This window comes from Oxyura jamaicensis, chromosome 1 (assembly GCF_011077185.1).
Source record: "Oxyura jamaicensis isolate SHBP4307 breed ruddy duck chromosome 1, BPBGC_Ojam_1.0, whole genome shotgun sequence".
Lineage (NCBI taxonomy): Eukaryota > Metazoa > Chordata > Aves > Anseriformes > Anatidae > Oxyura > Oxyura jamaicensis.
In genome coordinates, this window is record NC_048893.1 from 188,808,963 (window position 1) to 188,836,910 (window position 27,948).

The following is a 27,948-nucleotide window of genomic DNA, read 5'->3' on the forward strand; positions in this document are numbered from 1 at the left end:
TCCCCCTTACCGCTGCTTGTAAGCATTCTTATCTTGAATGTGAACTCTGTTTCACTGGACTCTCCTGCTTAGAACAAAAGTTATCCCAACATGCAGAATCCTCAGGTGCGATTGGAATACCAGACGTGACTAAATCTTCGAAAGTCAATAGTGTAAACTGTGGTTGATTAGGTTCTGTGGAACACACCTACATAAAACACAGTTTTACATGAATTAGTATATATCAATTTTTCTTCCTGCAACCTTCCCTGCCTGGTTTAAACTGCATATTGTTACTGAATAAGAAAGTATTACAGTTAAGACCAATGTCACTGTCTCTAATTTAGGCTATACATTAACTGATAGAAACATATAACAGGACACACAAAAAAGCAAGTTTTTCTTTGAGACTTAGGTCAGAAACCTGAGAGAACAAGGCACAGGGAGTTCTGCAAACACCACAGAATGAATATTTAAGTCCAGAAAAAGGAAAAACAAACTACTCTGTTCTACAGCAGACATGATTATCTGAAATGATAGCATCAGGATTTATTCTAATAGAGGAATGCCTACTCGTATGCCTTTTAAAACCATCAATCACTGGGGTTGTGCATGCACTCAGTCTCCTCCCAGAAACTCATGCTACTTAAGGACAAAAGCTGTAAGAATCAACTCACAATTCCCAATGTTAAACCCAGATTAAGCTCTGATATTGGAGAAGAGTGAGTCACGGTCTCTCCATTAGTCTCATCACATCAAGAAAATTTATATTTCAAAGAAAAAAAGGCTTGTGTTATTGTGCAGTCTGCTGTATGCTACCTGCATGCGTAATTCCAGCAAGGCAAATAGTACAGTTGCAGGAATCTGACAGAGGCTCTAAGTGTCTCTTCTAAATAAAGTCTACACACTATTTCTTTAAACAAAGTCCTTCCCAGCCCTTTTCTGAAAGAGGCACAATAGGACTAAAGTCAGTGAACAACCTGGTTAACACCATGGTTAAGATAAGCTTAATTTTCCTTGGCCCTACATCTGAGACAATAGACTGTTTTAAATAAAGCATCAGGCTAAGCTTACATTCAAGTGATTAGTTACCAAGACCTGCAAACATTTCTTACATCAGAATGTTGCTGTCCAAATCCCTCCTGCTTCCCAAGAGCCACTGCTACATGATGATAGTCATCTAACCGGGTTTCCTAGTAAAGACAAAAACCAGCAATGTAGAAGCATTCCATTTACTCTTGTTTCCATCAAAGACTATTTGCACGGTCAGAATATGGTTCAGAACAACACCAAACCATTAATTAAGATACTTTAAAATAATGACATTGAGAAAGCAATAGTCCTTCTTAGCAGGTTTGTGCTAAGAGAGCTCAAGGACACAAATACAGTTAGCTGGGCTGAACTAGTTACGATAGGTTAGCATCACCTCACCCGTTTGTAGACTTTTACATGCAGGTTTGTGACTTTAGTCTTCCTTTATCAGTCCATTATAAGTCACAAGACATACAACCTATTTTAACCACATGTTTTTTGATGAGATGAGGGTATTCTGAAGAGCAACAATATAAGTATAAGCTTAAACCAATGACTCTCTCACTCTTGGCTTCTGGCATCATGCAAGACCACAACTGACAATTTCTAACAAGACAGTCTGAGCACTGCTCTGTGTTAACATAACTCAATTTTCAAAAAAAATATCTATTTTTAAATATGTAATAGCTATATTTTATGATAGTGTATGTGTAATTTAATAATTTTCTTTAAAAGTCCTCCTCCTCCTCAGAAAGCCTAGCAATTCATCCTAAACAATTTATTTCAGAAGAATCTGCTTTTATACATTATTTCTGAATAATGTTTATTCTATGGTCAAGTAATAAGTCTGTTGGCTTTTCTTTTTTTTTTTTTTTTAATTAAGGGAAAAAGGTTTCCTTTGGTTCTGTATCCAAAACTTTTTACATCATTTCTGCACAACCTTTCTAAAATGGAAATCAAGAATTGAAGAATTCTTGAAGCAAGAATTTTACCTACAAAAACAAACAATTTAGATGTCACCATTAATCTGAATATCAGCTACTAGTCTGGTTGCTCTCTGGAGGTGTATGACTGAATGCATTTCCACTTCCTCAGGAAATACTCCAACGCACTATGTTATATGAAGAAAGCATCACGATGTCCTCCCATTCTTCTGTCAGGTTGTTGTTTGGTTTTTTAGATTTTATCTAAGCAAAATGTCTTCTAAAATAATGCTGTCAATCTGTCTCAGGCTTCCCACAGCTCATCTGCTATACAGCATTTTCAACTATTTCAATTGCAAGGATAACGTTTTTGTGATTCCCCAGTAGCCTTATATATAAAACAGGTGCCAAGATGCTCAGCTCAGATCTATCCAGCTCAGCTAAGACAGCAGCTGCTCTACTCATGTGTAGTAGCACAACTCTTAAGGCTGGGGGACTTTACTGGCAAAGACATGGGTGTCTTGGCAGATATGCGCTGGTGTGGGAGTGCAAGTGTGTTTTACTTCAATCACTTCAGCACCTGAGTTGTGCGTATTTGATTGATTTAGCAGCAAGCTTGGTCTCTGTCACTCACTTAAAACCAAAAACATCAAGCTCATGTTGCTTAGTCTTTCTGCAAAGTGCTGCTAAGAAAATGATCGAGTACTTCAACTTTGTATCAGGAGAAATATTTGATGCCCATAGGAAATGCCAACAAACATGCAGCGTAAACTATTTCTCGTAATTGCAAAAGCTATAGCTGTACTTGCTATAAAGTATTTCAGTAAGCTTTCTACTCCCTTAATATGTCACAAGACTGAAGATGAGCCAAGGATAAAAATGCTACCTCATCATCTGTACACATAACACATTTCTGTAACATTCAAAAAGCAAAAAGAAAACATCTGAGAGGTGATTTATCAAGTATTGGCAAACAATTTATATGGCTATAGGGTGGCAATGTGCTGTACCTGTCTACATGGAAAAATCACCACATCCAGTTTTTATCACCTTCATCACCCTACAACTTTTTTCTCAGTTTTTGTCTGTCCCAGAGGTTGAAGACCGATGAGACTGTGCACACAGCACAGCACAGAGTGGCCTACATCTGCAACTGAACGTCTGAAAACAACTGTGATACAGCTTTAAGCTAAATGCACAGAAATCTGCATTTGTAGAGTGAACATTTGTATTATGTCTTTTTTTACAACTATAAATGTATATAATGTGAAGTCTCTTACGTATTATCAACAATCATTTTTTTGTCAGCTCAAAGCATCGTTTAACAGGAGTAAGGGGGTCACCCCTCTTTAGGTAAGGGGGACCATTCTCCTGCAGAGACCCCACCCAATGCATAGTTCAGAAGGCTCCTAGTCATTTACTTCACATGTCCTTCAGTACATTAGAGATGACAAAACAGTTCCCAGCATCTTATAATAAAACCTAACAAACTCGGCCCTTCATCTTATCTTTGTTGCTTCAGAGAAATGTAAGCCCAGAACAAATACAGAAGGGAAGGAGATCTTCCTGACTCCTGCTAACAGCAGCAAAATCCTTACGTTATGGAGATAATGCAGCAGAGAAACAAACCAAGAAAATCAGCTTCCATATTCATATCCATACTCCATCTTACAAATCAAATTCGACTTCCTACACAGAAATAGAAGATTAATCGAAAGAGCAGTATAGGAAACAAAAAGGACAGTACAGGAACTCCCCAGAGGCCCGGGATTTGTTTTGTTAAGATACATTTGTTTTGTCTGTGAAACAGAAAACTTGTTTTTCTCTGAACCAAACTTACTCAACTCGTTCCAACTAAAGGCACAATGAGAATTATAATTACCACACTTCAAAGGCTTAACAGAATGATGTGTCTGGGATTCAAATCAGTCTGGGTTCACTCAACAGAACAGCTTATGAGGAAACTGTACCTCCTGTCAGCAGAATTGATTGCTATGTAAATCCAGTTGGATTAGCTAGACTTGGGAACAACAAATTTCATTCCTATTTATTCCTGAGAATACAACAGAATGAACTTCTCTTACTGAGGGTGAAAGACTCCATTACTGCTGCATGCCAACAACAATTACCAAATACGCTTCTAATTGAGCCGCGTAATTCCAGTTTGAAATCCATGTTCTGGAAGTAAGGTGTTTGGATATAGACAAAACAAAACAAATATTTGCTGTGAAAAAATGTGAACAATGATTTGTGCAGCAGCAGTGATGGCAGGTGATTCTCAAATGCTGACTGAAGTTTAGGACAAATGGGAGCTTCCTGTATGAACACAGGGATGGGAAAATGGTTTGCTCCCCATTTAAAATTCTTTAATAGAGGCTCCAGTAAGTGCTATTCAACCATCATTCCTGAGTAACAGAATTGTGACTAAAAAGTCACAAATGCACTTAAGTTTTTGCATATCAGTAGCTAGATTTTTTCCCATAGAACAAGTTTGCTACAAATATATATTGTAGACATATTTCTATCTTTAAACTGTAAAACTTGCCAAAATTTTTATTGACCCACTTCCTTCACGTTTATTAACTAGTACTTCATTCTGAAAGTTTTTCTTCAAAAGTACTAAACTGGAGCATAAATAACTATTCAATATTATAATATTAAAAATAATTTAAAAAATCAAGAGTAATGACTCTATGCTAAATTAACAACCTCACACAAATACTAAATACCTCTTCATTTGACTACTATATTTTTAATTGTTACTAAACAAATTATTTTTTTTTAAATGAGCAAAGCATATACGGCTTACATGAACAAACCATACTTAACACACAGATAGCAGACATACCTTAAAATTTAATGTTTCTGAATTACGTTCTACTTTACTCTTCATCCTGTTACCTCCAGTAGAGTTGAAGGGAATCCCATCCCCTTGGATGACTCCCCCATATTTTCCAAAATTAGTGTTTTCTGGTAACAAGTTATTTCAAGAGTTTGGTTCGAGGCCAAATAATCAAATAAAAATAAGAATTCTGTAAGTAACAAAATGGGCATACAATTTTATCTTCTCCAGAGTTTTTTTTTTTTTTTTTAAATGTAAAGTGATGCTTAATTTTAGGCTGGGGATAAGACACTGAAAAAGTGATTTTTTTCCCAATTTAATTTTAATTAATGTTGATATTTAAGAGAAATTATACCCAATAGAGCTAATATTTTAAATTAAAATAGATAATGAATCCTTTCTCTGAGATACTACAATCTGCCTAGTTAGAAGGCTGTGCTCTTGGGAAGTAGGAGGTGAACATGGGAGACGAGACATTGCTCAGACAAAAATTAAATTAAGCTTCTAGAAGTAATTATCGACTAATAAAAAAATAATGCATTTAAGTAATACAGGGAGTTATTTGTATTATCACCTTCAAGCTATTTTAGTCAATCAACAACCAGCATGCCATTGAAGACCAAAATTCGGAGATTCAGATGTCAATCAAAAGAGATAGATGCTTCGCTGACAATGATACAGTTAGCATTAATATAGACAACAGCCCTATTATAAGGGATGTCACAATCCTTTCTATTTTTTTTTATTTTTTTTTGTCAGTCTGTAATTCCCACTGGTGGACTTCATGACATGCTCAGTTCCTAGAGAGCATGGCAATATTAGTATGAGAACTGATTTATTATGGGTAGACTTTTAAAGTAACAGAAATCCAAATGTGACTAGAAATACTGAAAGGAATGAACTGTGAAGGAATGAACTTCCTAACAAAGGAATGAACTTATGCCACAAGTTAAATGTTACCGATATATTTATTATTATGTTTTACTATCATATATGTACTTTGTATACTACATAAAACCAGTACACACCAGAAAACTTATTTTGAGAAGCTCTACTGGGACAGTCGTGTCCAACAACGTAGACGTTTTCAAAATGTAAATGTTTCAAAGCATACTGGAAGCTGAGTACTCAAATGAAAAGTGTGCTTGACTGTTTTGTGAAATAGAACTGCAAAGTCAGTAGGCAGTCAGCTATATGCCTGCTGCACAAACTTGAAGCACAGATAGGGACAACCTGGAGCAAGATGCCCTTTATAAAAAACTTTAAAGTCAACGTCTTTTGCATTTCTTCTGTCCAGTGGTAGACAAAGATCACTCCAGGGTGCTCGTGATTTTTTTTTTTTTGTAGTTTGGATTCTTAGGATAATTAGATAATATAAGATCACAGTACCTCTGTTCTTTCTCTTCCCACCCCTCAAACCTCATTAGATGCCATTGGTCATTTTCATTAATGTTTTACTAGCAACTCTCATTAACTTTAAAGAAAGAAAAACCAAGCAAGCAAAAGCACAACCAAACAAAATCTGGCACTCAGATAGAAGACCGAGCCCAAATTAATGTTTCAAATAAAGGCATTTTTTTTGCATCTACCCATTCCTACACACAACAGCCAGCCAGCACACTAACTCCAAACCCACAAAACCCCATTGCTTATTGTCCATACAAGCAGGTAGAAAAAAACAAATACACCAAACAAACAGCTGAAGACACGTTCTCCATTTTAAGTGTTTAACGTAAATGCTAACTAATGGAGTTAATTGCTAGTCTCATTCTCAACCAACTCAAGAACTTCAAAATTTTAGACACTATTCAGAAGTCAGGCCTGAATACACTTTACTGCACTTCCTACGTCTCTAGGATGTTCCCTAGAGTGCCAGAAAGGTACTCAAAGAACAGAATAAAAAGCCATTATAATGAGTGTACTCTCCGGGGTGCTTTTGTGATCAGAAATATTTTTAGATGCTGCTGATTTATATCCTTTGTTTTAATTTGTATCTCTGCAAAGTGGTTATACAAAATAAAGGTGTGAAGCTGCAATTAAAACATCAAATGTGCAATTTGATTAAGGCATTGAGACTGGTTATTATTATTAAAAATAAATTAGTTTTAAGATTTCTTACCTCAAAAGTCCACTCTTCTTCTTTATCTCCATCCAGCAACATTTGTGTCTCCTTATACACCTTCCCTATTTCCAGTTGCAATGGAGACACATTAAATTCAATTCTTTGTAAGTTAAAGCCAATTCCAACTCCAATAGCCTTTAAAAAGCTTTCTTTTAGGGCCTATAACATAAAATGCTGTTTTCAGAATACGGACTGTTCATATTGGCTGTTGTTAATCAAACTTCTCTGTAAACACTACTTGGGAGCAGACAATGTAGGCCACGTAAATTTAAAGCTTACACCACTCTAAGTGTGAGGGTAGACTGGCACAGTTACCAATAAAAAAAAGTTATCAGCCTTGTTATTACCTGCATTATTGTTTAATAATGAACAGGCAAATAGAATTACTAAATGGTACATACAGATAAGAACCTTTTACTTTGTTCTCTGTGTGATTAAAACTAGCCATAAATCCTAGAAATGTTATCTGTAGTAGTGTTCTTACAAGTTATTCTGGCATTATAAAAGATAAGCTCCGTATGATCATGGAACTATAGAAGTATACAATTTTATCATAGTGAAAATAGTAACAAAAGAAGAATTTGCAGGTTATAGCATTGTAGTCGTTAAATGGAGAAGAAATACATTACCCAGTGCCGATGAAACATATCTAGCTGCATCCATTCATTTTTCATAGACTTGATTACACCCCACTCTGTCTCAGTAAACTGTCGCTTCATGATGTGAAAGAAATTTGGAATTGAGCTGCTACCTGTAAGTTAGAAAAATGTTTACAGAAATGTTAATAGAACAATAGTAAGGAATAAATCACCTCATGTTATTGCTCTAAAGAAAAAAAAAAAAAAGGTCATTCACAAGAAAACAAGAACCAATTCTGCTCTACAATCTGAATTTACTCTACGTAGCCTCAAAGCAGCAAGCAGATGTTGGTGACAGTCTAGGACACAGTATTAAAAGGGAAGTTCCGGTGGCAGAATTACTATATAAAAATGTGATAGGAGGAGTCAAACATATTCTGTATTTTCCGCATTCTCTGAAAAAAGACTGTATTTGACCAGCGCTGACTTCATATAAAAATATATATTCAACTACAAAATAAGCATATACAATCTTCAGTATTTGACAGCTTGATCTAGTAACACTTTATACAACAGCATGCTGTTTGTCAAAATTCATCAAGATATTCTGCCTCCTGTCGTTTGACAGTGGGAATATCAAAGAAAAACTTTTTAAAGCAAATACAAACTCCGAAATTTATCACAGGGAAAAAAAAGGAAAAAAGCCTCAAATACTTAGATTAAATTTAAGTATCCCACAAAAATAAGCACAGCTGTGTACTATTGCCATAGCTTTTCAGGGACTACAGCACTTTTCGCTACTAGTTGGGATTTACTTCGCAAGAGATACTGCAGATTGTGTGGTTGTATTGATCAGTGGCATCTCTAGAATGCACTAGAAGCTATGGACATCGTTACACACTTGACTAATCACCCACAACCTATATCATTAATCAGTATTCCATACAATCTGTCCAACATGGCTTACAGCTGGTTAAACAGACAATGGCACAAAGCGATCTATTTCTTTAGTTGGGATAATCAAAATCTGGATGGAGACAATTACACATATTGAGATGTGTTTTTTTGGTAGGTAATACAATATTCTTGTTAAAGAGAAAAAACAGTTGTATTTAATGTAAAACAATCTCACCTCCCCCATTGCAAGGCCACTCTAATCTCTGATGGATCATGGTGACTGGGAGAAGTGTCTGAAGACTGGAGGGGAAAAAAAGTCTCAATCCTGACATCAAAAATGGCAGGAAAGACTCAGGGAACTACAGGCTGGTCAGCCTCACCTTGATCCCTGGAAAGGTGATGGAGCTGCTAATCCTGGAAACCCTTTCCGGGCACATGAAGGAGAAGAAAAACATCAGAAATCTGCATGAATTCATCAAAGGGCAGCCATGGCTGACCAACTTGTTAAGTTTCTACAATTAAATCATCAGCCTGATGGATGAGGGGGAAGCAGTGGTTATTGTCTTCCTAGACTTCAGTAAGGCCTTTGACGCTGTTCCCCATTAGATTCTCACAGAGAAGCTGTCGAAGTGTGGGCTGGATGAGCAGTGAGGTGGATCAAAAACTGGCTGAACGGATCAATCCAGAGGTGCAAGTCTAGTTGGAGGCCAATAACAAAAGGAGTACCCCATGGGTCAACATTTGGTCCAGCCCTGTTTACATAAACAATCTGGATGATGCAGGTAGAGTGTATCCTCTGCAGGTGACACTGAACTGGGGAGAATGCACCAGAGGGCCATGCTGCCATCCAGAGGGACCCTCACAGGGTAGAGAGGTGGGCTGAGAAGATCTCATGAAGTTCAACATGGATAAATGCAGAGTCCTGCACCTGGGGAGGAACAACCTCAGGCACCAGGACATGCTGGAGGCCACCCAGCTGGAAAGCAGCTCTGCAGAAAAGTACATGGGGGTCCCAGTAGACACCAAGATGAACATGAAACAGCAGTGTGCCCTTGCCACAAGAAAGGCTACTGGTATCGTGGGCTACAATAAAGCATTACCAGAAGCTTACGGGAGGCAATCCCTCCCATCTACTCAGCACTGGTTAGGCCATACCTGGAGCACTGGGTCCAGTTCTGGTCCTTCCAGTACACAAGAGACATGGGAACAACTGGAGAGAATCAAACAAAAAGCCACAAAGATGATCGAATGAACTGGAGTACCTTTCCTACGAGGAAAGGCAGTGAGAGCTGAGACTTTTCACCCTGGAGAAGAAAAGGCTTGGAGATAGGGGTGGAGATCTTATCTAAGTCTACAACTGACTGAAGGGAGAGTGCAGAGAAGACAGAGCCTGGCTCTTTTCAGTGGTGCTCAGTGCTAGAGCAAGAGGCAATGGGCACAAACTGGGACACAGAAGGTTTGGTCTAAATATTAGGGAACACGTTTTTGTGTGTGTATGTCGGTGAGGGAGCCCTGGCACAGGCTGCCCAGAGAGGCTGCGGGGTCTCCTCCTTGGGGATCTCCAAAAGCTGCCTGGACGTGGTCCTGGGCACTCTGCTCTGGGCATTCCTGCTTGAGCCGGGGTGGCACCAGGTGCCTCCAGAGGTCCCCTCTTACCTCAGCCAGCCTGTGATTCTCCCAAACACTACACTACTTTTGAAAACCCATCACTAAATTATCACTTAATGAACACGCAGATGCTAACCGTAGTTCTGTTAATGATTCTTTGAGTGACTAGGGGCAAGTAACTTCCCTTCTTTTTATCAGCGTTCCCCATCTTAAACCCGGGATAAAAGTATTAAACCTTCTTGATAAAGCAGCCATCTTCTACAAGCATTTAAGCACTATATATATATATATATAAAAAAAGATACTGGCTGCAGTAATATTTGATCTGGCAGAATTAGTGTCACAGTAAAGCAGAGATGCAGGTTTTCTGACAATTTCCTTTCCATGTCGTATGTCAAAATGAAACCTGGCATACTCTCTATATATTATAAAACTCATGATGCCCTTAATTTCCTTTATAGACTACAATGGAAAAAAACATCTTAACTCAGAAATTAGGTTGACAGTCGCAGTAGTCAGCTAATGGAATGATCCAGAACAATCTCAGGACAGAACTAACTTTACTTTCAGGAAAAAAGATGATACTAAAAAAGAAAAGCAACCACAATGCCAAGTAGGTCTTGATGGATGACCAAGGCACAGGAAACATCCATCTACTTAGACACTCCAACTTCCTTGAAACAATGAAAAATAACAACAACGTCTTCAACTTGGAGAAAGGCCTTTCATCTTGGCGAGTTTAAATGGCCTATTTTTTATGATCAAATGACTGTATTAAAACATGCTCCATTTTTTTTTTCTTCCTTTTCTTCTCTTGGGTTATTTAAGGGGAGGGTAGTGGTGCACCTGCTTCTTCAGGTAACTGAAATTATGAAACTTTCAAGAATTTCCTGGTATACCTTCCTCCTCAGAGTCCCATTACAGTTCTATTCTTGCTCTCCATAACCCAGGGCTATTCACACCAGAGAAGGCTTTCAGCACCTTGAGTCCTTCTGCCCTACAGGCTGTACCACATAACATGAATGCACTTCATACTTACTAAACTGTTTAGTATACCAAGTGTACAGCACACTCACACAGTACTGCCTTTTCTCTCCTTAATCCTTTTTTTTTTTTTTTTGTCTTAAGTTTCCTCCTCTGTTCAACCCCTGGATGCTCATGCTCAAATTCACACAGTGAGCTGCCACCTCCTCGCTCTGAAAAAGTTCAGGCTCTGCTTTCTCCTGAACTGCCCTCCCCTCCAGTTTCCTTCTTAATAAAGTGCGGTCATTTTGCTCTGAGGAATGGATCAGATTACAGGAGCCAGGGCTATTATTCTCAAGAAATTGCTAGCAGTACTACAGCCTGCCTAGCCTGTTTCCCTGTATCTGTTGGAGTATCAGAGAGGCAGATTCACAGAATTATACAAAAAACTTAGGTAGGAAAGGACCTCTGGAGACCATCTGGTCCAACAGGACCAGACAGAACAGGACCCTGTTTGAAAACAGGGCCTTCTATTGTCCACAGTCCTTTCAAGCAGAGCAGACGTCTTCTGGCAGCCCATGGAGGGGACCATGGTGGAGCAGGTTGCTCTCCTGCCATCCATGCAAGACCACACCAGAGCATATACATGCAGTGCAGCCCATGGAAGACCCCAAGCTGCAGCAGGTGGATGTGCCCTGAAGAAAGCTGCAGCCCACAAATTGACAATGCAGGAGTAGGCTCCTGGCAGAAACCCTAACCCACAGCAGAGCAGATTTTCTGGCAGGATCTGTGTCCTGTGGGGGACCCAAGCTGGAGCATTGTCTTCCAGAAGGGCTGCACTCCATGGAAAGGACCCATGCTGGAGCAGTTCTTGAAGAACTGCAGCCCCTTGGAAGGAAGGGCCATGTTGGAACAGCCCATGAAGGACTGTATCCCGTCCTGCTGGGGTCAGCAAGGGATCAGTGTGAAGAGGAAGGAACGGCAGAGATGAAGCATTATGGACTGACCACCACCCCCATTCCCTGTCCCCTGCACCACGTAGGGTGGCAGATGAGGAAAAAGAGTTGGGAGTGAAGATCAAACTGGGAAGGCAGGAGTTTTTGTCTTCCTCACCATCCTACTATGTTTCTAATAGGCAATAAATTAATCTTCCCCACATCAAGTCTGTTTTGTTTATGTTAGTAACTGATGAGTGATCTCCCTGCCCTGACCTCAACCCATGAGCTCCTCTCTTCTGCCCCTCTCTCCTCCTTTCCTTCACACATTTCAGTGCAGAAGGGGCAGAAGCGTCACTTCCAGTCGCTTCAGTCACTCCCGCAGCTTCTCTCCCTGCCTGATCCGTGGGAATGCAGCAGCAGCAACCAGAAGGCTCCCATCTGCTGTGTTTCTAGGCCAGCCACAGTCTCCAACTGGGAATCGCTGACTTCTTGCTGTGCCTCAGGCAGGTGACTTTCAATTCCAGCCTGGCTTGGACAGGTCCTCTTGCTCTGTCCCCGCCTACATTGCACTTTTGCTTGGAAGCAGCAGCACATCTGATCTGCCTGTGCTTCTTAACATCTACACACTAACAAGCTCCCGAGCAGAAGCCACACAGCTGGGTTCACACAGTACTGAGTCCTTTGTAACATAACCCAGCACTGCTTTCCCAGAAATCAGGGTTATCAAAACAAAACCTCCACAACAAAACACACATGGTGAGAGGAAACATTAGCTGGGAATGCAACTATGTGGAAAAACTTCACTAAAAACTGCATTTTAAATATTCCTTCTTGTAATTCATACTTAGAGCTACTGAAGAATCAGAATTTAGATTCCGATTCCAATACATCCAACACAATTAAACCAATCTTGTCCATCTCAGTTGCAAGTCAGATTTTTTTTTCCCTGTAACACATAACGTGTGCACTTTGGAAAAAAATATTTATGCACATAAATCACTTATTTAGATTGGTTGGCATCAGGAAAGTGGACAGTATTTATCTGATTGGTTTGGGCATCTAACTAGGTGGGGGATCATCACAGAATAAAGTAATTTTTGTGATTTTAGGAATAGGTGAGACAGGTAAGACATTGGCATACATATTTGGAAAACAGAAAAAAATAAATGTAGTTGGAACCAGGGAAAACTGGTAAGCGAGTTCAATGGATGGTTTTGATTAATGGGAAAAGATCCTTATACCCATCAACTATTAGAACTCTAAAAGAACAGACACTAACCTTTTGCTGGTTTTCTCTAAGAGAAAAGTAATTGTGGCAGGAATAGATCTGTGAAAATGCTGCAGAAAAGGTTTCAAGAAATGAAAGAAATCAGAAGAATCTGATTTAGATTCTAAGGGGAAATGAGAGAATGCATTTCAGGAGACAAAAAGCTGAGCCAGTGACACAGAAGGTAATAACATGGCAAGGAGATAGGGATGACATTTCTGAATTAAACATCAAATCAAACTTGCCTGGGTCAAGAGGAATGACAAAAATAAGCTTAAATGTAAGAGTTTTCTTGCTTTGAAATATATTATATTGATTACTGTGAGTGTTCTGTCAAAAATCTAACACCATTTCTTTCCATACCTACCCTTTATTAATATGTTAAAGAGATTTTTTAGTATAGAACCCCAACCATAAAAATGTTGAGTTGTTTTCTTTCCCAAAATGCATGCATCTGTTCAGTCAACCAAATAACTTCATTATAAATTTTATGAAAATCCAACTTAACAGTAGATTTTGAGTGTGATAATTCTTAGCAATGTAAAGTTTCCAAATATATCCAATAATTCGTATAGATACTTCTTTATCAAGTGCCACTTCGTTTACTAGCTTGTATTTATCACCCCTTCCAGCACTTTTAAGAAATTTTGAAATATTTTAATTTGCTTTTCAATAGTAGAGCAAATTGATACTTCTTTACTTATTTGAAAATATATTTTCATTTGTAAATGTTTTCATAATTTACTCCTTTTCCTCCCTTTACGCAAACTGCTGCAAATTCATTCATTTTGCAACTATTAACAAAAATCCCGAAAACATTTCTCTAGTCTACTGCAAACTCCACATGTAAATACTGAAGAGTATTTGTTTTTATATTAGATCATCTTACTGAAGAGCGAAGAGATTCAGCAAGGAAATCTCTAATAAAGTTAACCAAAATATACTGTAGCTTTTTACAATATCCAATTAACTGAAAACAATTTGTACAAGTTATCTGATTGTCTAACAAATACAAATGCTTATTTGCATTAGAAATAAACTGACTGGACGGTCTAGCTGTTCAATATCCGAACTTTAAAAGCACTCTTTCCCCAGAATACGTAGAGTTCCCAAAGCGATTACTAATTTTCTTCTTAAAGAGTAGCCAGTATAGGAAAGGATCTTCATCCACCAAATCTCTGACCACTTCCTCCAGCTGGTGTCTAAATTTGTTTGATAATCACAAAAGAATATCAAGGTTTTATCCTTGAGACCAATACATATTTCATTTCTGCTGACACTTAAGCCTCATACTCCTCTATAGAACATAACACATATTTGAAGGCAGAGTTCACAGAATAAATTAAACGTAAAATTTAGTGAAGCTGTGAAGGCAATTGATTTCTTACCTATATATATATAAGTATATATATATACACACACACACAAAGCTTTATCTCCTTCTAATAAACTTTAAAGCACATTAAATCCTTACAGATACAGTCTCTGTAAACTTTCAAAAATTGTCTTCTATATATTAAAAAGGACTAAATCCAAAGTTCCTGTATTACATTAAAAATATAAGATACCCTGGAAATTTCAGGAAGAGTGAGAAGAAAGGAGTGAGTGACACTGGAAGAATCCAGCACCAAATCTGGAAATAAAACATCTTATATGCAGGCAAGTGTGTACAAGCACACGTGCATGCTCTCCCCCAACAGGCCACTTACATTGAAATATATTTAATAGCATCTTCTCCACTTAAATAACTTTCCTTTCTCCTGAAGGTTAGGTCAAAAATCTGCCTTGTATTTAATCCCTTGAAAACGAACAAGCAAAAAGCCCCACAGTTCTAACTGCCTTGAACTGCATGAAAGGAACAGATCACTGATCAAGAACTAATATCTAATCAATACATACAAGTTCACTTTCAGATGGCAAATGGGCCTAGCCTAGGCCCCTCAAAATGAGCAACTGACATATCAACTGATCAGCCTGCTTAGTACTGTGAAATACAGGCTAGCTATAAATCCTGAAAGCTAATGAACCATATAGGATGAGCACATGCTGAGGTCCTTGGGCTGACCATCCTTTCGGTGAGGGGCACCACACATTTGATTGTATTTTACCATCTCTAGAGGAAACCAAAGTAGATTGATACAGAGGGAACATTTCTTCTGCAACAGATGACCCAGTCCTAATTGTTTATTAATATAAACTAACCCTTATACAGATGTTTAGCAACTGACAACATAGGACAAATAATTTTCTAAATAAATGACTTAAAAGAACCAAACAGAAAATTAACAGAGCATGTTTTTAAATCTATTAGCTCACACAGCTTTAGTGTGAATTGGAAATTGGATTTACAATCTGTGACCTCTCTACTTCCTGCCATTATCCTGAAATTCTCCCAGTGGTACATGTGTTGAACATCTATTCTTGTTTTTCAGTCACTGACGATGTTGTATCTTTGCATGACTCAGAGAAGCAGCATTAACTTTGAAAGTCAGAAAACTTAAGGTTGCTTCCTTTGAATCACTGACCCTTTCCCACACTGTAAAAATGGAAAGGCCATTAAAAAGTCTGCCATAATTAGTGTGTATTATTTTTCTCTGCAGTTAAGATCTTTAAGTCCTTGTAATATTAGCAAAACTGCTAAGGTTTCAATTGCAGTAGTCCTTGGGCCCAGCAGCAATCGATCCTTAAGTAAGCTGCCCTGACAGTCAACAAAAGAAAATAAGGACACATAACTGATTAGATAGCTCTACCTCCGAAAGCGAGGTGGAGAAACATCAATTTTGACACAAGTGTGGCCCTGACAAAAAACTGAAAAAAAAATCACAAATTACCACCTAGATACAGCTTCACATCTGATTCCTCATCAATTCACAGACAGCTCGTTTATGGTCTGCACAAGGTACATGCTGTCTGGTTTTAACTTCTTTTTAGGTAGAGAAAATAAAAATATTTAAAAATATTGAATGATTCAGGAACTATGAACTCTTTTTTAAAAATGTACTTATAACTACAATATAAAAACAATTAAGATAATGAACAATAATAAGAAATAAGAAACCCTTTCTTAACTTGTCTTCTTTATTGCTTGTACCTTTTTCTTGTTTAAACTCTTTCCAAGGTCTTGCATGACCACATCAAGCAGAGATCAAGGTAGCTGCAGTATTCCAGCAAAAAGGTAAATTACCCCCAAGGAAACGGCATTTTAATCAGTTTTCCATTATAGAAGGTATCAAACAGTTACAGCAATTATCTCTTTTTGTTCAACAGCAAGAACTCTGCTTCCTTTTAACACTCATGAAGTTATGATGCATCATGCTGAAATTAAACACAAACCCCCAAAATTGACTTTTATTTATAAAGGCATTATAGCTGTGAGTTGTGAGAACAAAACTAAATATGCAAACCAGCCAACCAAAAAGTCAAACACACTCAGATCTCTTTAAGGGTGACATACATTTAGGAACGTAACGTGTCAACAGAGCCAGGCTTTCTGTCACTCTGTAAAACAACAAAAACCTCCATATGTTGCTAACATGTTTATACATGGCAGCCATGTATAAAATCCTATTTTCCTAACAATCTATAGCCTTGCACTACCAAGCCTTGTGATTGCAGAGGTCAGGACACTGCACAGAAGCCTGTCCCAGAATACAAATCTCAAATCCAGATGGAATAAACATTCCACGATGTCCACAATAAACAACATATAAACATTTTCCACAATTACAATATTCCCATTTCTGTTTATATATTCTCCCTTCTCCCTCTTCAAAATGAAGATGTATTATGGCTTTAAATTTGGGAATCAAAAACAACAACAAAAAACTTTTAAAGCCAACTGTTAGGCTTTCCAAGAGCCAAAAGACTGTCTGGCCTACTCAACAGCTAAAAACCAGCATGTTTTGTTTGGTCTTCCCACAGAGAAGAAACAGCAGTCAGCTGTCCTTCAGCATCTTTCCCCATCAACACACAAATCAACACACACACAGGTCCAAACCAGCCACTGCTGAAGCTGGCTTTTATTGAGCCACTAGGCTACAAAAAAGATGGAAGAGGAAGATGCAACTGCAATGCAGCAAGAACAGAGCACATCCCACAGTTGGAAAAAAAAAAAAGAACTTAAATGACCCATTCACCTCTACCAGTGTACTCTTTTTGGCTGGGATAGAGTTAATTTCCTTTACAGCAGCTGGCAGGGTGCTATGTTTTGGATTTATGATGAAAGCAGCGCTGATAACACAGCAGTGTTTTAGCTGACACTGAGCAGTGCTTACACAGAGCCAGTGTCTTTGCTGGTGGAACAGCAAGAGAAACAATTAGGCTGGAGGTGCACAAGAAGCTGAGATAGGACACTGCCATGACTGCTGATCCAAACTCACCAAAGGGATATTGGCTCAGCAATAAAAGCTGAAGGAAAGCAGAAGGGCAGAGATGTTTTCAGTTATGATGTTTGTTTTCCTACGTAACCACTGTGTGTGATGGAACCCTGCTTTCCTGGAAATGGGTGAACATTTATCTGCCAGTGGGAAGTAGTGAATGAATTCCTTCTTTTGCTTTGCTTCTATGCACAGCTTTGTTTACCTGTCTTTATCTCAACCCATAAGTTCTCTCACTTTTGCCCTTCTGGTTCTCTTCTCTGGGGAGGGGGGATGCTCAAGTGGCCGTCTGGGAAGCACTCACCTGCCTACCAGGATTCATCCACAACAATCAGTTCGGCACCATGCCTAGAGAGATTTCATATTTCAGAGCAGCACAGTCAGCTCAGCAGGGCAATACTCTTATAGACACAATCTCCAAGTGTTTGCTCATGTTTTTATTAAATTGGTTTTTGCCGGGAAAAAGATCAACACGTTTAATACAACAACCAGCAATTCTAATGAAAAGACTTGAAATCTAAACAGAGCAAGTGACAATTTCATTTATGCATGACAAGATTGGATTTTCTGTGAAAATGCAACACAGCACGAAACAGGGATGAATGCCTAAACTTATATTACCAACCTGATACATAGCAAGAAAGAATAGACAAATATTGCACCAGTAAAAAAAGTCTTCAGGTCCTAAACTTCCTCCAAAACCTGACATGACAGCAGCAACCTTATAATGAAGGAACAGAAATATTTGCATTGTTAAAAATAATCAAAGTTTCTCCTAGAAAAGGTGATGTCCCAGGGGAATCCAGACAAAGTTTTTTTTTATTGTTTCATAAAGCAGATGTTAAAATATTTATGATATTTTCTACCATTTTATAAGTCAGACTAAAAATCTGCAAATCTCTCTACAACGTTCTCTTCCACCATTGAAACTAATAAATGAGAGCTCCAAACTGTAACCCTTGCACAAAGAACGTCCAAAGAAACTTTGGACAACACAGAATAAAGACAGCTTTTTTTTTTTTTTTTTTTTGCAACTTTTGCAACAAAAACACATCTACAGAGCTGTTGGAAACTATCAGCGTTACCAATAAACTCCTTTAAAAGCAATGCTTATCATACGTATAATAATTACTGAAACCTTGGCCCTCCTGTTACATCCTTGTGTTAGAATTCCTTAATTTGGAAAGGCAGAGCTAACTGTCATTAGTGTAGGCTGAGAAGTCATTCCTTCATTTAGTTAATATATATATATATATATATATTCAAATCTCTTTAGTCTCTCATTTTGAATGTGTAACTTAATTTCCCCGAATGCCAATTATGGGATAAATTGTGATTACTATAAATTCAGTCTGCAAAAAGATACTTCTGCAACAACCCAGCAAACGTTCTTGTAGTTTCTTTGTTCTACCTCTTATTTTTATGAAAAGCTCCCGTTTTAAGTTTTTTTCCTTTCTTAATTATTAACTTCTCCCTCATTTTAAACATACCTATTCTCCACAAGTTCATTGTCACTGTTCTACGTTTTGCTACCATTTTCTACTTTAATCCAAATGGTTTTATGTTGTCCTATAAAAAAAAAAAAACACACATGTAGGACTGATAAGCTTTTTAGACAGAAACAATTTACCCTCAAAGAGAAGATTCAATCACAAAAATCAAATTCTCCTTTCACAGTTTATTAAAGCATCAGTGCATAATCAATTTTCAGAATGTGAAAGCATTTTTTTTTTTTAACAAACATGATGAAATTCCCACTTAGAACAGTGTTAGAAATTTAAATAAAGCAGAATAATAAAATTGCTATATAATGTGCTCTTTACAAGAATCTTTAAGATGGCTGTTTCTTCCCATCTTCAAACAAAGAACAAAGAAATTCATCCCTGTTTACTCAGTGAAAGGCTTAAAAAAGTGAAAGCACTATGATGCCTTAGTTCAGTAAGGCTAATAGTTAGCTATTTTAACACTACTGTAAATCTGAAATTGAACTGTTTTCATATTTATAAACTCTAACTTCCTACATCAATTAAAAATAGCATTTAACCTAAAACCCTGATTAATTTCTCCAAACAGTGCACGTACTTATTTACAGCTGTACCATTACCTAATAATCCGGCAGTTGTCTATTCTAGCAAAAAATCAGTTGCTGATTCCTGATAAGAGATACAACAATAAAACCAAAACCTATTAAAACTTTGGTCAAGGTAAAGAAAGGCAAGGACAAAAGGACTCCAACAAGGACAAAAGCACTCCAGTCTGTCTTGTCACTTTCTAGGTCAAAAAAATCCTTTTTGCAAAAGCTGAAACACAGAAATTAAAAAAGCATTGTAAGCTCAGAAGCTTAAAGATGGCTGCTAAATGAAAGACTCATGCCAAACATCTTAACTACGATGCAGGTGTGACTAACTCTGAATTTAGTTTATGACTGCCAGAAAAAAACAGCACAAAACTGGCTGGAAAGAGTTTTGCTCCACCAACTGAAGTATGGTATTTTCCATCGTGATGTAGGATTTAAGTACTCTGATTCACATGTGACCTACCACTGAGTTGAAAGTCTCTATCCTGTATTGTGTTATCTCATCTCAGTGAAGAAATAGTGAGAATAAAAATAGAATGAGTTCTGATTGTATTTCTTTGCCTCAGAGAAAAACAGTTTCAAACAATCCAGTATTTGCACATCACGTTCTATTTACTTAAAAAGTATTTCAGGAAGTATTTTTAGATCAAAGTAATATCCTGTAAAATTCACATGTAGAAAAAATACCCTTTTTATAGGGTAATATATATATATATATAATATAGCCTTAATACACTAACCTAGCATATAAAAAGATTCATGAAAAAAAAGCTAACTTCATTGCACATCAGATATTTAATTCTGAAATTATATTAAGATTAAAGATGTCAGGATCAAACTAACTTTAAAGGAATACATACGGAAGATGGCAGGCTGCTGATGAAAGATCAGGAATGAACTGTTCATTTATCTTTATAATTCCATCTATGCTAAGAAACTCTGTTACTGACTAGAAATTCATTTGCATAGTAGAAACATCTAGACTTTTTTCCAAATGCTCAAAGTAATCTTTATTATTATACAATTATTGTCTCTAAAAACTCCCTACTTTACAGGGTTTAAGTGACCAGTAAATCAACAACCCACATAGCACTTAAACCAAGTTAACACTTGTTGCAGGATTTCTTGTCTGCTAGTTAAAAAATTAAATACACTAACACAAGCTGAGGGTTTTTTGCAGGAGATGCTACTAGTACTGTTAGAATCCTTTTCATTTCTTTTGTGAAAGGGTTAAAATAATTTCACATGCATTACCTCTCTAGACAAATGATGCCCACAGCTAATTCCACTAACAAATTTGCAACGCAGTATGCACTTTCCCAAATGACTTTTTAAAAAACATCTTAAAATAATGTTAAGGAAAAAAAAAAAAGAAAGTTTGATCTCATTGATTCTTTCCGAGCAAATAAATTAAAGCCCTGTTTTAAATCTACTACAATAACCTGATGGATAACCAAAAAAAATACCACCACCCTAACACCCTAAGAAACGGTAACATACCATACCTGAAGAGGAGATTTTCCTTTTCTCCTGTCACTACATTATTTTTTTCAGTATTTCAACGGAAGAAAAAGTGATGAACTGTTGCATACCTGCAGAGAGAGTTCTACAAAAGTTCTATTTGCACTGCTAAAAATTGCTATTTGTGTGGCCTGCTTTCACCTTCTAAGACTTAGTTCTTGCAGTAGTTTCAGTTTTAAGATTTTAGTAATAAAGCATAAATAATATTGAAGAAGACTTCTTCAGCACTGAACATAAATAAAACAGAAATAGATGGGACAGATTAAGATGTGACAAAATGTTTATGTGCACCAGGATCTCCTTGTGTATATACTAGCACACTATTAATGAACATATTTCTCAAAACTTGCAGTTGCATGATACTCCGCTGTGTATTTATTCTGCGTATTTTGTTCACTGGTTGAACAATAAAGGAGTGTTAAGAATTAGAGCATTTGAGACCAAGATTTTGTTGGATAACATCACAAGATGGAGCATTCTGTCCTTAACCAAGCATATTAAAAAAATATGTACTCTGTACATATGGAACTCTGTCCTTGTAGCTATTCCAGAGGAAGAGATTATAGCAGATTTAAGCAAGCCTTTATGACCAGAAACATAATATACTTTGCAACTGCAGAGCAACAGCACCACTCAGTGGAACTACCAGATAAAACAATGCTGGTAAAGTCAAAGGTATCCTATATTCATAGCACAGCAGTAAAAAAAAAAATAAATCCTGGTAATTCTGTCAAAAATCATTCTCAGGAAAAAAAAAAAGTGAAAAACCTACTCATATTAGTTCAAAGTACAGAAACTCTAATTACAAATTCTACCCTTAGTATTGCTTATTCACTAACTGACTTTCCCACCACATACCATTACTACGTTTTAGTTACTATTTTATTTCTTTTCCAAAACTACAAATTATAATTTCAAAAATGATACTGTACGGTCATAAACAAAACCTATTTAAAGTTTGGGAGATTTTTTTTTAAACTTAATTCACAAGTGTTTGTGCAAAGTTACATAACATGGAAAATGCAAGATCAGGCACAGACACACTTAAGACATTTATTTTTTACTTAAGATGACAAGCAGTGTCTCTCTCATTACCAAAAGATAGAAAATATATACTCCATATAAGCTGCTGACAGCTGTATCACTTCAGAACAGAGTATGCTAGCTAGGGAACTTCAAAAATTGAAAAAAAAAAAAAAAAAAAAGGCAGTAATTTTGGAAGGATATGTTCCCTACTCCTTTGTATGTACTCTGTAGCTTGCCACTGCAAATTCAGACCGTAGCTACAATGACTTCCCCAATACCACCACTTTCTGTTAACATGCCTACATCTCTGTGAAAATGAAAGAGGCAGATGTGGGTAAAGTAGCATCAAAAGGGACGCATGTTCAGGAATTCTGGCAGCTGATATCTGTCACTAGCTTGTTTCAGTGTGGTAATTTCAATATACACCTTTGCAGTATCACTGCGTTACAAAAAACCATATTCACTCCTTCATTTAAGCCTCTGGAATCACTAGCATCTCCAGAATAACCATCACTTTTCTTTCTCTGGGTAAACTCACTGAGGTCTATTTGTATGATCTCAAAGCACTGTTTTGTCTCGCCAGCTCATGTTCCCAAATTAAATCCACACAGCTGCTCAGCACAGCTGTCAAGGGTGATGTGGCATCATTTGCTCTACAGGGGGAGTTCGTGATCACTGCCATCAACAATACTGGGAAATACTGTCAGGAGCCTCTCTTGATACTGAAGAAGTTAAGAATTTAATGTTGTCCCAAACCCTGTTCTTATAAACTAAAAAAAAAAAAAAAAAAAATGAATTGTTTCACCTCTTTTCCTATATTTACGCCGAGATAAAACTTTTTTCCTGATATCAAATCCTTCTGTGACCTTCAGCTTCACATTATTTGGAAATCCTAGGACAAACAGCTACAAAACTACGTGACAGAAGCCAAACAACAAATTTAACATCATTAGGATGAATACTGCATATTTTTCCTAAATTCAGCTTGCTGAAGTTGACATAACTAAGAGTAAGTGACAATGTGTACTGAGGTGCAGAACCAAAGGCAGGTTGTCTTGTGACAGCATGGATTAAAAATGCTGAAAGAAGATTACACTCAGATACAAGGTAAATGAACCTTGATTTGTTCTGAAACTGCCTGCAGAATGAGCAATAGATCAATGCACCCTAACTTATCCACTATTTCAGTGATTTAATGTGAGGGAAATAGAAAGAAATACTGAAGAACTAAGTTAAAATACAAGAGAAAGAAAGCTGTACAAACAAGATTATTAATATTATTATTTAAATACAGCCAGCTAATATTTAGGTTAAGGGATTTTTTATATTAACTAGAAATAGAGTAAGAACATATCCCCTTACAACGTGGAACGCATTGTATTCCAAAATGGGGAAGTAAAACAAATCCATGTTTCTAAATCTAAGTGATAAATCTAAGTGAAATTAAACCTGTACTCTTCACAATTGCTTACTATTCTCAAAAAAAATAGTTTAACACATTTTCTAAGATTCGTTAGCTGGCTATCAGCAACGTATCTTTAAATTTCCAGTCACATAAAAAAAAACAGGACAGGATGCAAGATACCCTATTTCTATACATTTTATTCATAATCATGTATAAATGACTTTAGTTTTTTTTTTTAGTTCCCAAAAAAGCCTTGAAGTCAACAGAAAATGCGTAACAGTGGCAAGCCTAGCCGACTTGTTTTCAAGCGTAGTTGGTCTTGAGGTTAATTTTTCTTTCACCATGGTTCGTATGGTGCTGTGTTTCAGATCTGTGACTGTAAGTGTTGACAACACACTGACATTTTAGCTACTGCTGCAGTGCTTGCACAGTGTGAAGGCCTTCTCTGCTTCTCAGTCTGCCCCATCAAGCAAACTGGCTAGGGGTGGGCAAGAGATCAGGAAGGGACACAGCCAGGATGGCTAACCTGAACCAGCCAAAGAGATATTCCACATCACAAAATGTCATGCTCAGCAGTAACATGGGGAGTGAGAATGGTTTCAGGAGTAGCCACTGCCTGCGGACTGGCTGGGCATCATCCTGCTGGTGGTGATTGCCTTTGCATCATTTTTTCTCCTTGCTCCCATTTTTCTTCACTTACTAATTTATCCTTACTTCAACCCATAAGGTTTTCCTCACTTGCCTTTCTGGTGGAATTCCCTAGGGGATGGAGGTGAACAAGTGACCTGGTCAGGGCAGAGCTGACAGAAATAGTCAACTCACCACAGTCTTTTTTTTGTCGCACAGCTTGGGACTTGAGGAGTTCAAGTTAACAACAGAGTTGATTGGAGTGCACTAGGTGGAATTTATAGTTGTTATAACTGTTCAACTGTTACTTCCCATTTCTGGTCACAACATCAATTTGTTTTCAATACTGCTTCATTTGTTCACTTACTTGCCCCATGGCATGCTGTTGTTGAACACCAAATTTCAGGGCCTGTTAATGGCTATTTTCAGCACCTGCATTTTGCTGTACTGTTTATCACTTTGCTTTGTTTTGCCTGAAAAAGCCACGATAAAAGCACAGTCCTCGAGCGTAATCTGGTATTTGGGCCCTGCATTGCTCTAGTATCTTCAGCGGTCTCTCTGCTCCTGCCTGACCTGATTCACCGGCCACAGTTTCTGTCAGGAAATGTCCAACTGCTCTGACTATAGCGTGGACGTCTGCTCCAGCACAGTTAAGGAGCGTTTCTACTGCGGTGACAGCACTACATGCTGACCACCATTTTTTGGGTTACCGTCTACAAGTAGAAGGAACAAAGTCAGAGCACTTCACTTTGAACTTCAGTAAAGTTTCTGTGCATCTTACCTAAATGTGCCAATCCAAAAGTTTGATGTTTACAATAAACAGAGTGTAACACTCTCAGAGAGAAAGATGCCAAGTTAAGGTTTGAGTTTTTTAATCCTACAACATTAAAATATTTTGAGCATAAAGTGCTGGACAAATTGAAGATTGCAAATATTTTTTCTTGAGAACACAGCTGTTACTATTTAGTCGGTTTGATTGTTTAATGAGGATTCTCAAAGTCTGAAAAATTGGAGCAAATTGTAAATCCCAGTACGTTTCTTCTTTAACCTAGTCATGCATCAGCCTAGAGAAGAGACGGCTCCAGGGAGGGGTCTTCCAGTACCTAAAGGGGGCCTACAGGAAAGCTGGGGAGGGACTCTCTGTCAGGGGGTGTAATGATAGGACAAGGGGGAATGGCTTTCAAATAAGAAATGGGAGATTAAGACTATATATAAGAAAGAAATTCTTCATTCAGAAGGTGGTGATGCCCTGGCACAGGCTGCCCAGAGAAGCTGTGGATGCCCCATCTCTGCAAGTGTTTAAGGCCAGGCTGGATGGGGCTTTGGGCAACCTGGTCTGGTGGGAGGTGTCCCTGCCCATGGCAGGGGGGTTGGAAGTAGGTGATCTTTAAGGTCCCTTCCAACCTAAACTATCCTACGAGTCTATGAAAATGACCTTTATAAAAGTGCATTTAAAAATACGCTTTACTATCATTCTAATTTACACTTTTGGTCCTTTAGTTCACTAATAGAATCATGTTAGCTTGAAATTTCATACAAGTAAATTAATCAATTTATTTACTTAGTATAAGCCACAGATCTCAATGCTTGTGAAGTTTAGCCCTTTGTGAGGGAGGGGCAACTCTAGCACTTCCTGACGATCCCCTCACTGATCATTACTGCATACAAATAACGAACGCGCCATTTTGCTACGTCACTGGTGTTAATGCATATAACGTCCACATTTATGGGAACGGGAAATAACAGTTAAGGTCTTGCGGGAATGAATCCCATTATCCCTAGCTGGAAAATCATGCCTGCTTCTACCTGCCTACCAGGAAGCAAACTGTAATTAAAATACCTGCAGATGCCAATCCTGCCACTATCACAACAAGATTTATAACTATTTTTGCAGGGTTCCAGTTTTCTAAACTGGAAACATATCCGTATCTGGACTAAAGTGAGCAGCATGTGTAACAACAAAGAAGCAAATATACTACGCATTCATGCATACTCCATGAATAACAGTAAATTCCTAGGACATAGATTGGTTCTTTGGGAAACTTTAAATATGTTAGGCATTTAAATATTACAAAATGAGCTTTCGTCACAATACTGCATTACCTGGTAAACTAGTCTTCATAACATCAATGCCAACTTGGAGCTCAGGCTCAGCTGCAAGAACTGCATAATCCCCTTGATGAGAGACATTGAAGTTGTAATTCGAACAGACATCGAGTATGGTATTTGCCAGGAAAGGTTTCCCTTTTGATGTCCTTTGCAAGTGTATTTCATTCCAAGGTATGCACAGCTTTTCCGCAATTAATTTCCGCATCAGCAGGCGACCAGCCTATGAAATAAAACAGAAGTAATTCACACAGAAGTATTATGCTATGTATGAAGTATTTATGGCTCCTAGAAAACCACTTGCCTAAAAAGAAGTATGCTTTTATTATTGCAGAGAGAAAATGAATGTTTCTGCTAAACCATTTAGGCTTTTCCCTTTTACGAAAGCCCTTGACATATAAACTTAACCAAATCCAAAAACGTTTCACCAGACCTGATTATACAACGTGCTTGCTACCAGTATTAGCACAGAGACAACATAAGGCCCAATATCAAGTAGTCTCGGCCTAGAAAAGTGACAAAGTTGTTCTCTTTTTTGACTTAGGATACTTTACTGCACTGAACAGTAAAACTCTCTCAGAAGCTTTCTTCTCAGTACCTTCAGTTACTTCAGTGCTAAACGAGATACTGAGCAGACAAAAGTGATGAGTAACTATAGGGTAATTAGCAAAATACTGCATTACTGCCCCACTCTTATATAAGATTTTACACCTGAATTGATTATGCAAAAGCCTCTGGATGAAACAGCTTTTTGATTTTACAGATTACACTGCTGTCTTTGTGCAGAATTTCCTAGAACATGCTCGTATTCCCTTCACTCAGAGGGTGGTGAGGCCCTGGCACAGGCTGCCCAGAGAAGCTGTGGATGCCCCATCCCTGGAGGTGTTCAAGGCCGTGCAGGATGGGGCTTTGGGCAACCTGGTCTGGTGGGAGGTGTCCCTGCCCCTGGGTAGGGGGTTGGAACCAGATGGTCTTTAAGGTTTCTTCCAACCCAAACCACTCTATTAATTCTGTGATATGACCTTACCTCCTAAGGCACATCAGACTTGTAAACCTTTCAGAATAACTTCTCATAGCAGAAGGCTACCACCCCTCTTAAGCAAAATTGCAACCAGAGCTGCCAGTGAACAATTCCTAACCCCTTCGTCACCCAGACGTGACCCCGCAGGACCCACTTCTCCACAAGCAGCCCTGCCCGCACCTCCCCGGCCCCAAGGACGAGTCAGCCCCCGGTGCCGTCCCCCCGTTCCCTGTGGTACCAAGGCAGCCTTGGCATCGCGGGCGAACACCAAGCGCCCGATGCGCTCCTTCTCCTCAGGCTGCACCAGCCGCGCCGCCAGCAGCCACTCCTCGCGGCGGGGACGCCAGGAGGCGCAGGGGAAGGCCCAGCGCACGCCGCCCATCGCCCCCTCGGCCAGGACCGCCTCAGCAGCCCCCCCTCCCCCCCCTCTCACGCGGGGCCCCCTCAAGAAGCCCCGCCGCTTTCCTCACACTCCCCCCGCCCCCAACCAGAGCTATCGGTGGGAGGGCCCAGCTGTGGAGCCGCCAGGACCAATCCAGTGCCAGAAAAGCCCTGAGTGACAGGGAAACGCGCCAACCGCAGGCTTACCGGGGAGAAGGAAGATGGGCGGAGGCGTCAGAGCGCTTGGGGAGGGTGGGAG

General features: G+C 38.5%; 1 protein-coding gene across 2 annotated transcripts; it reads right to left on the reverse strand.

The window, feature by feature from the left end:
• Window positions 1–27,930, reverse strand: AASDHPPT (aminoadipate-semialdehyde dehydrogenase-phosphopantetheinyl transferase). Of its 2 annotated transcripts, none has more exons than XM_035327515.1 (6): window positions 27,797–27,930; window positions 26,285–26,510; window positions 7,528–7,649; window positions 6,896–7,057; window positions 1,095–1,172; window positions 1–187 (listed from the first exon to the last, which is right to left on the reverse strand). In XM_035327515.1, the coding sequence occupies exons 2-6, from the start codon at window positions 26,493–26,495 to the stop codon at window positions 29–31; spliced, it is 732 nt and encodes a 243-aa protein (XP_035183406.1). In that variant the 5' UTR covers window positions 26,496–26,510; window positions 27,797–27,930; the 3' UTR covers window positions 1–28. The 2 variants fall into 2 exon arrangements, with proteins under 2 accessions (XP_035183406.1, XP_035183397.1); XM_035327506.1 differs by lacking the exon at window positions 27,797–27,930 and adding an exon at window positions 27,547–27,785.
• Window positions 27,931–27,948: the final 18 nt, after the last annotated feature.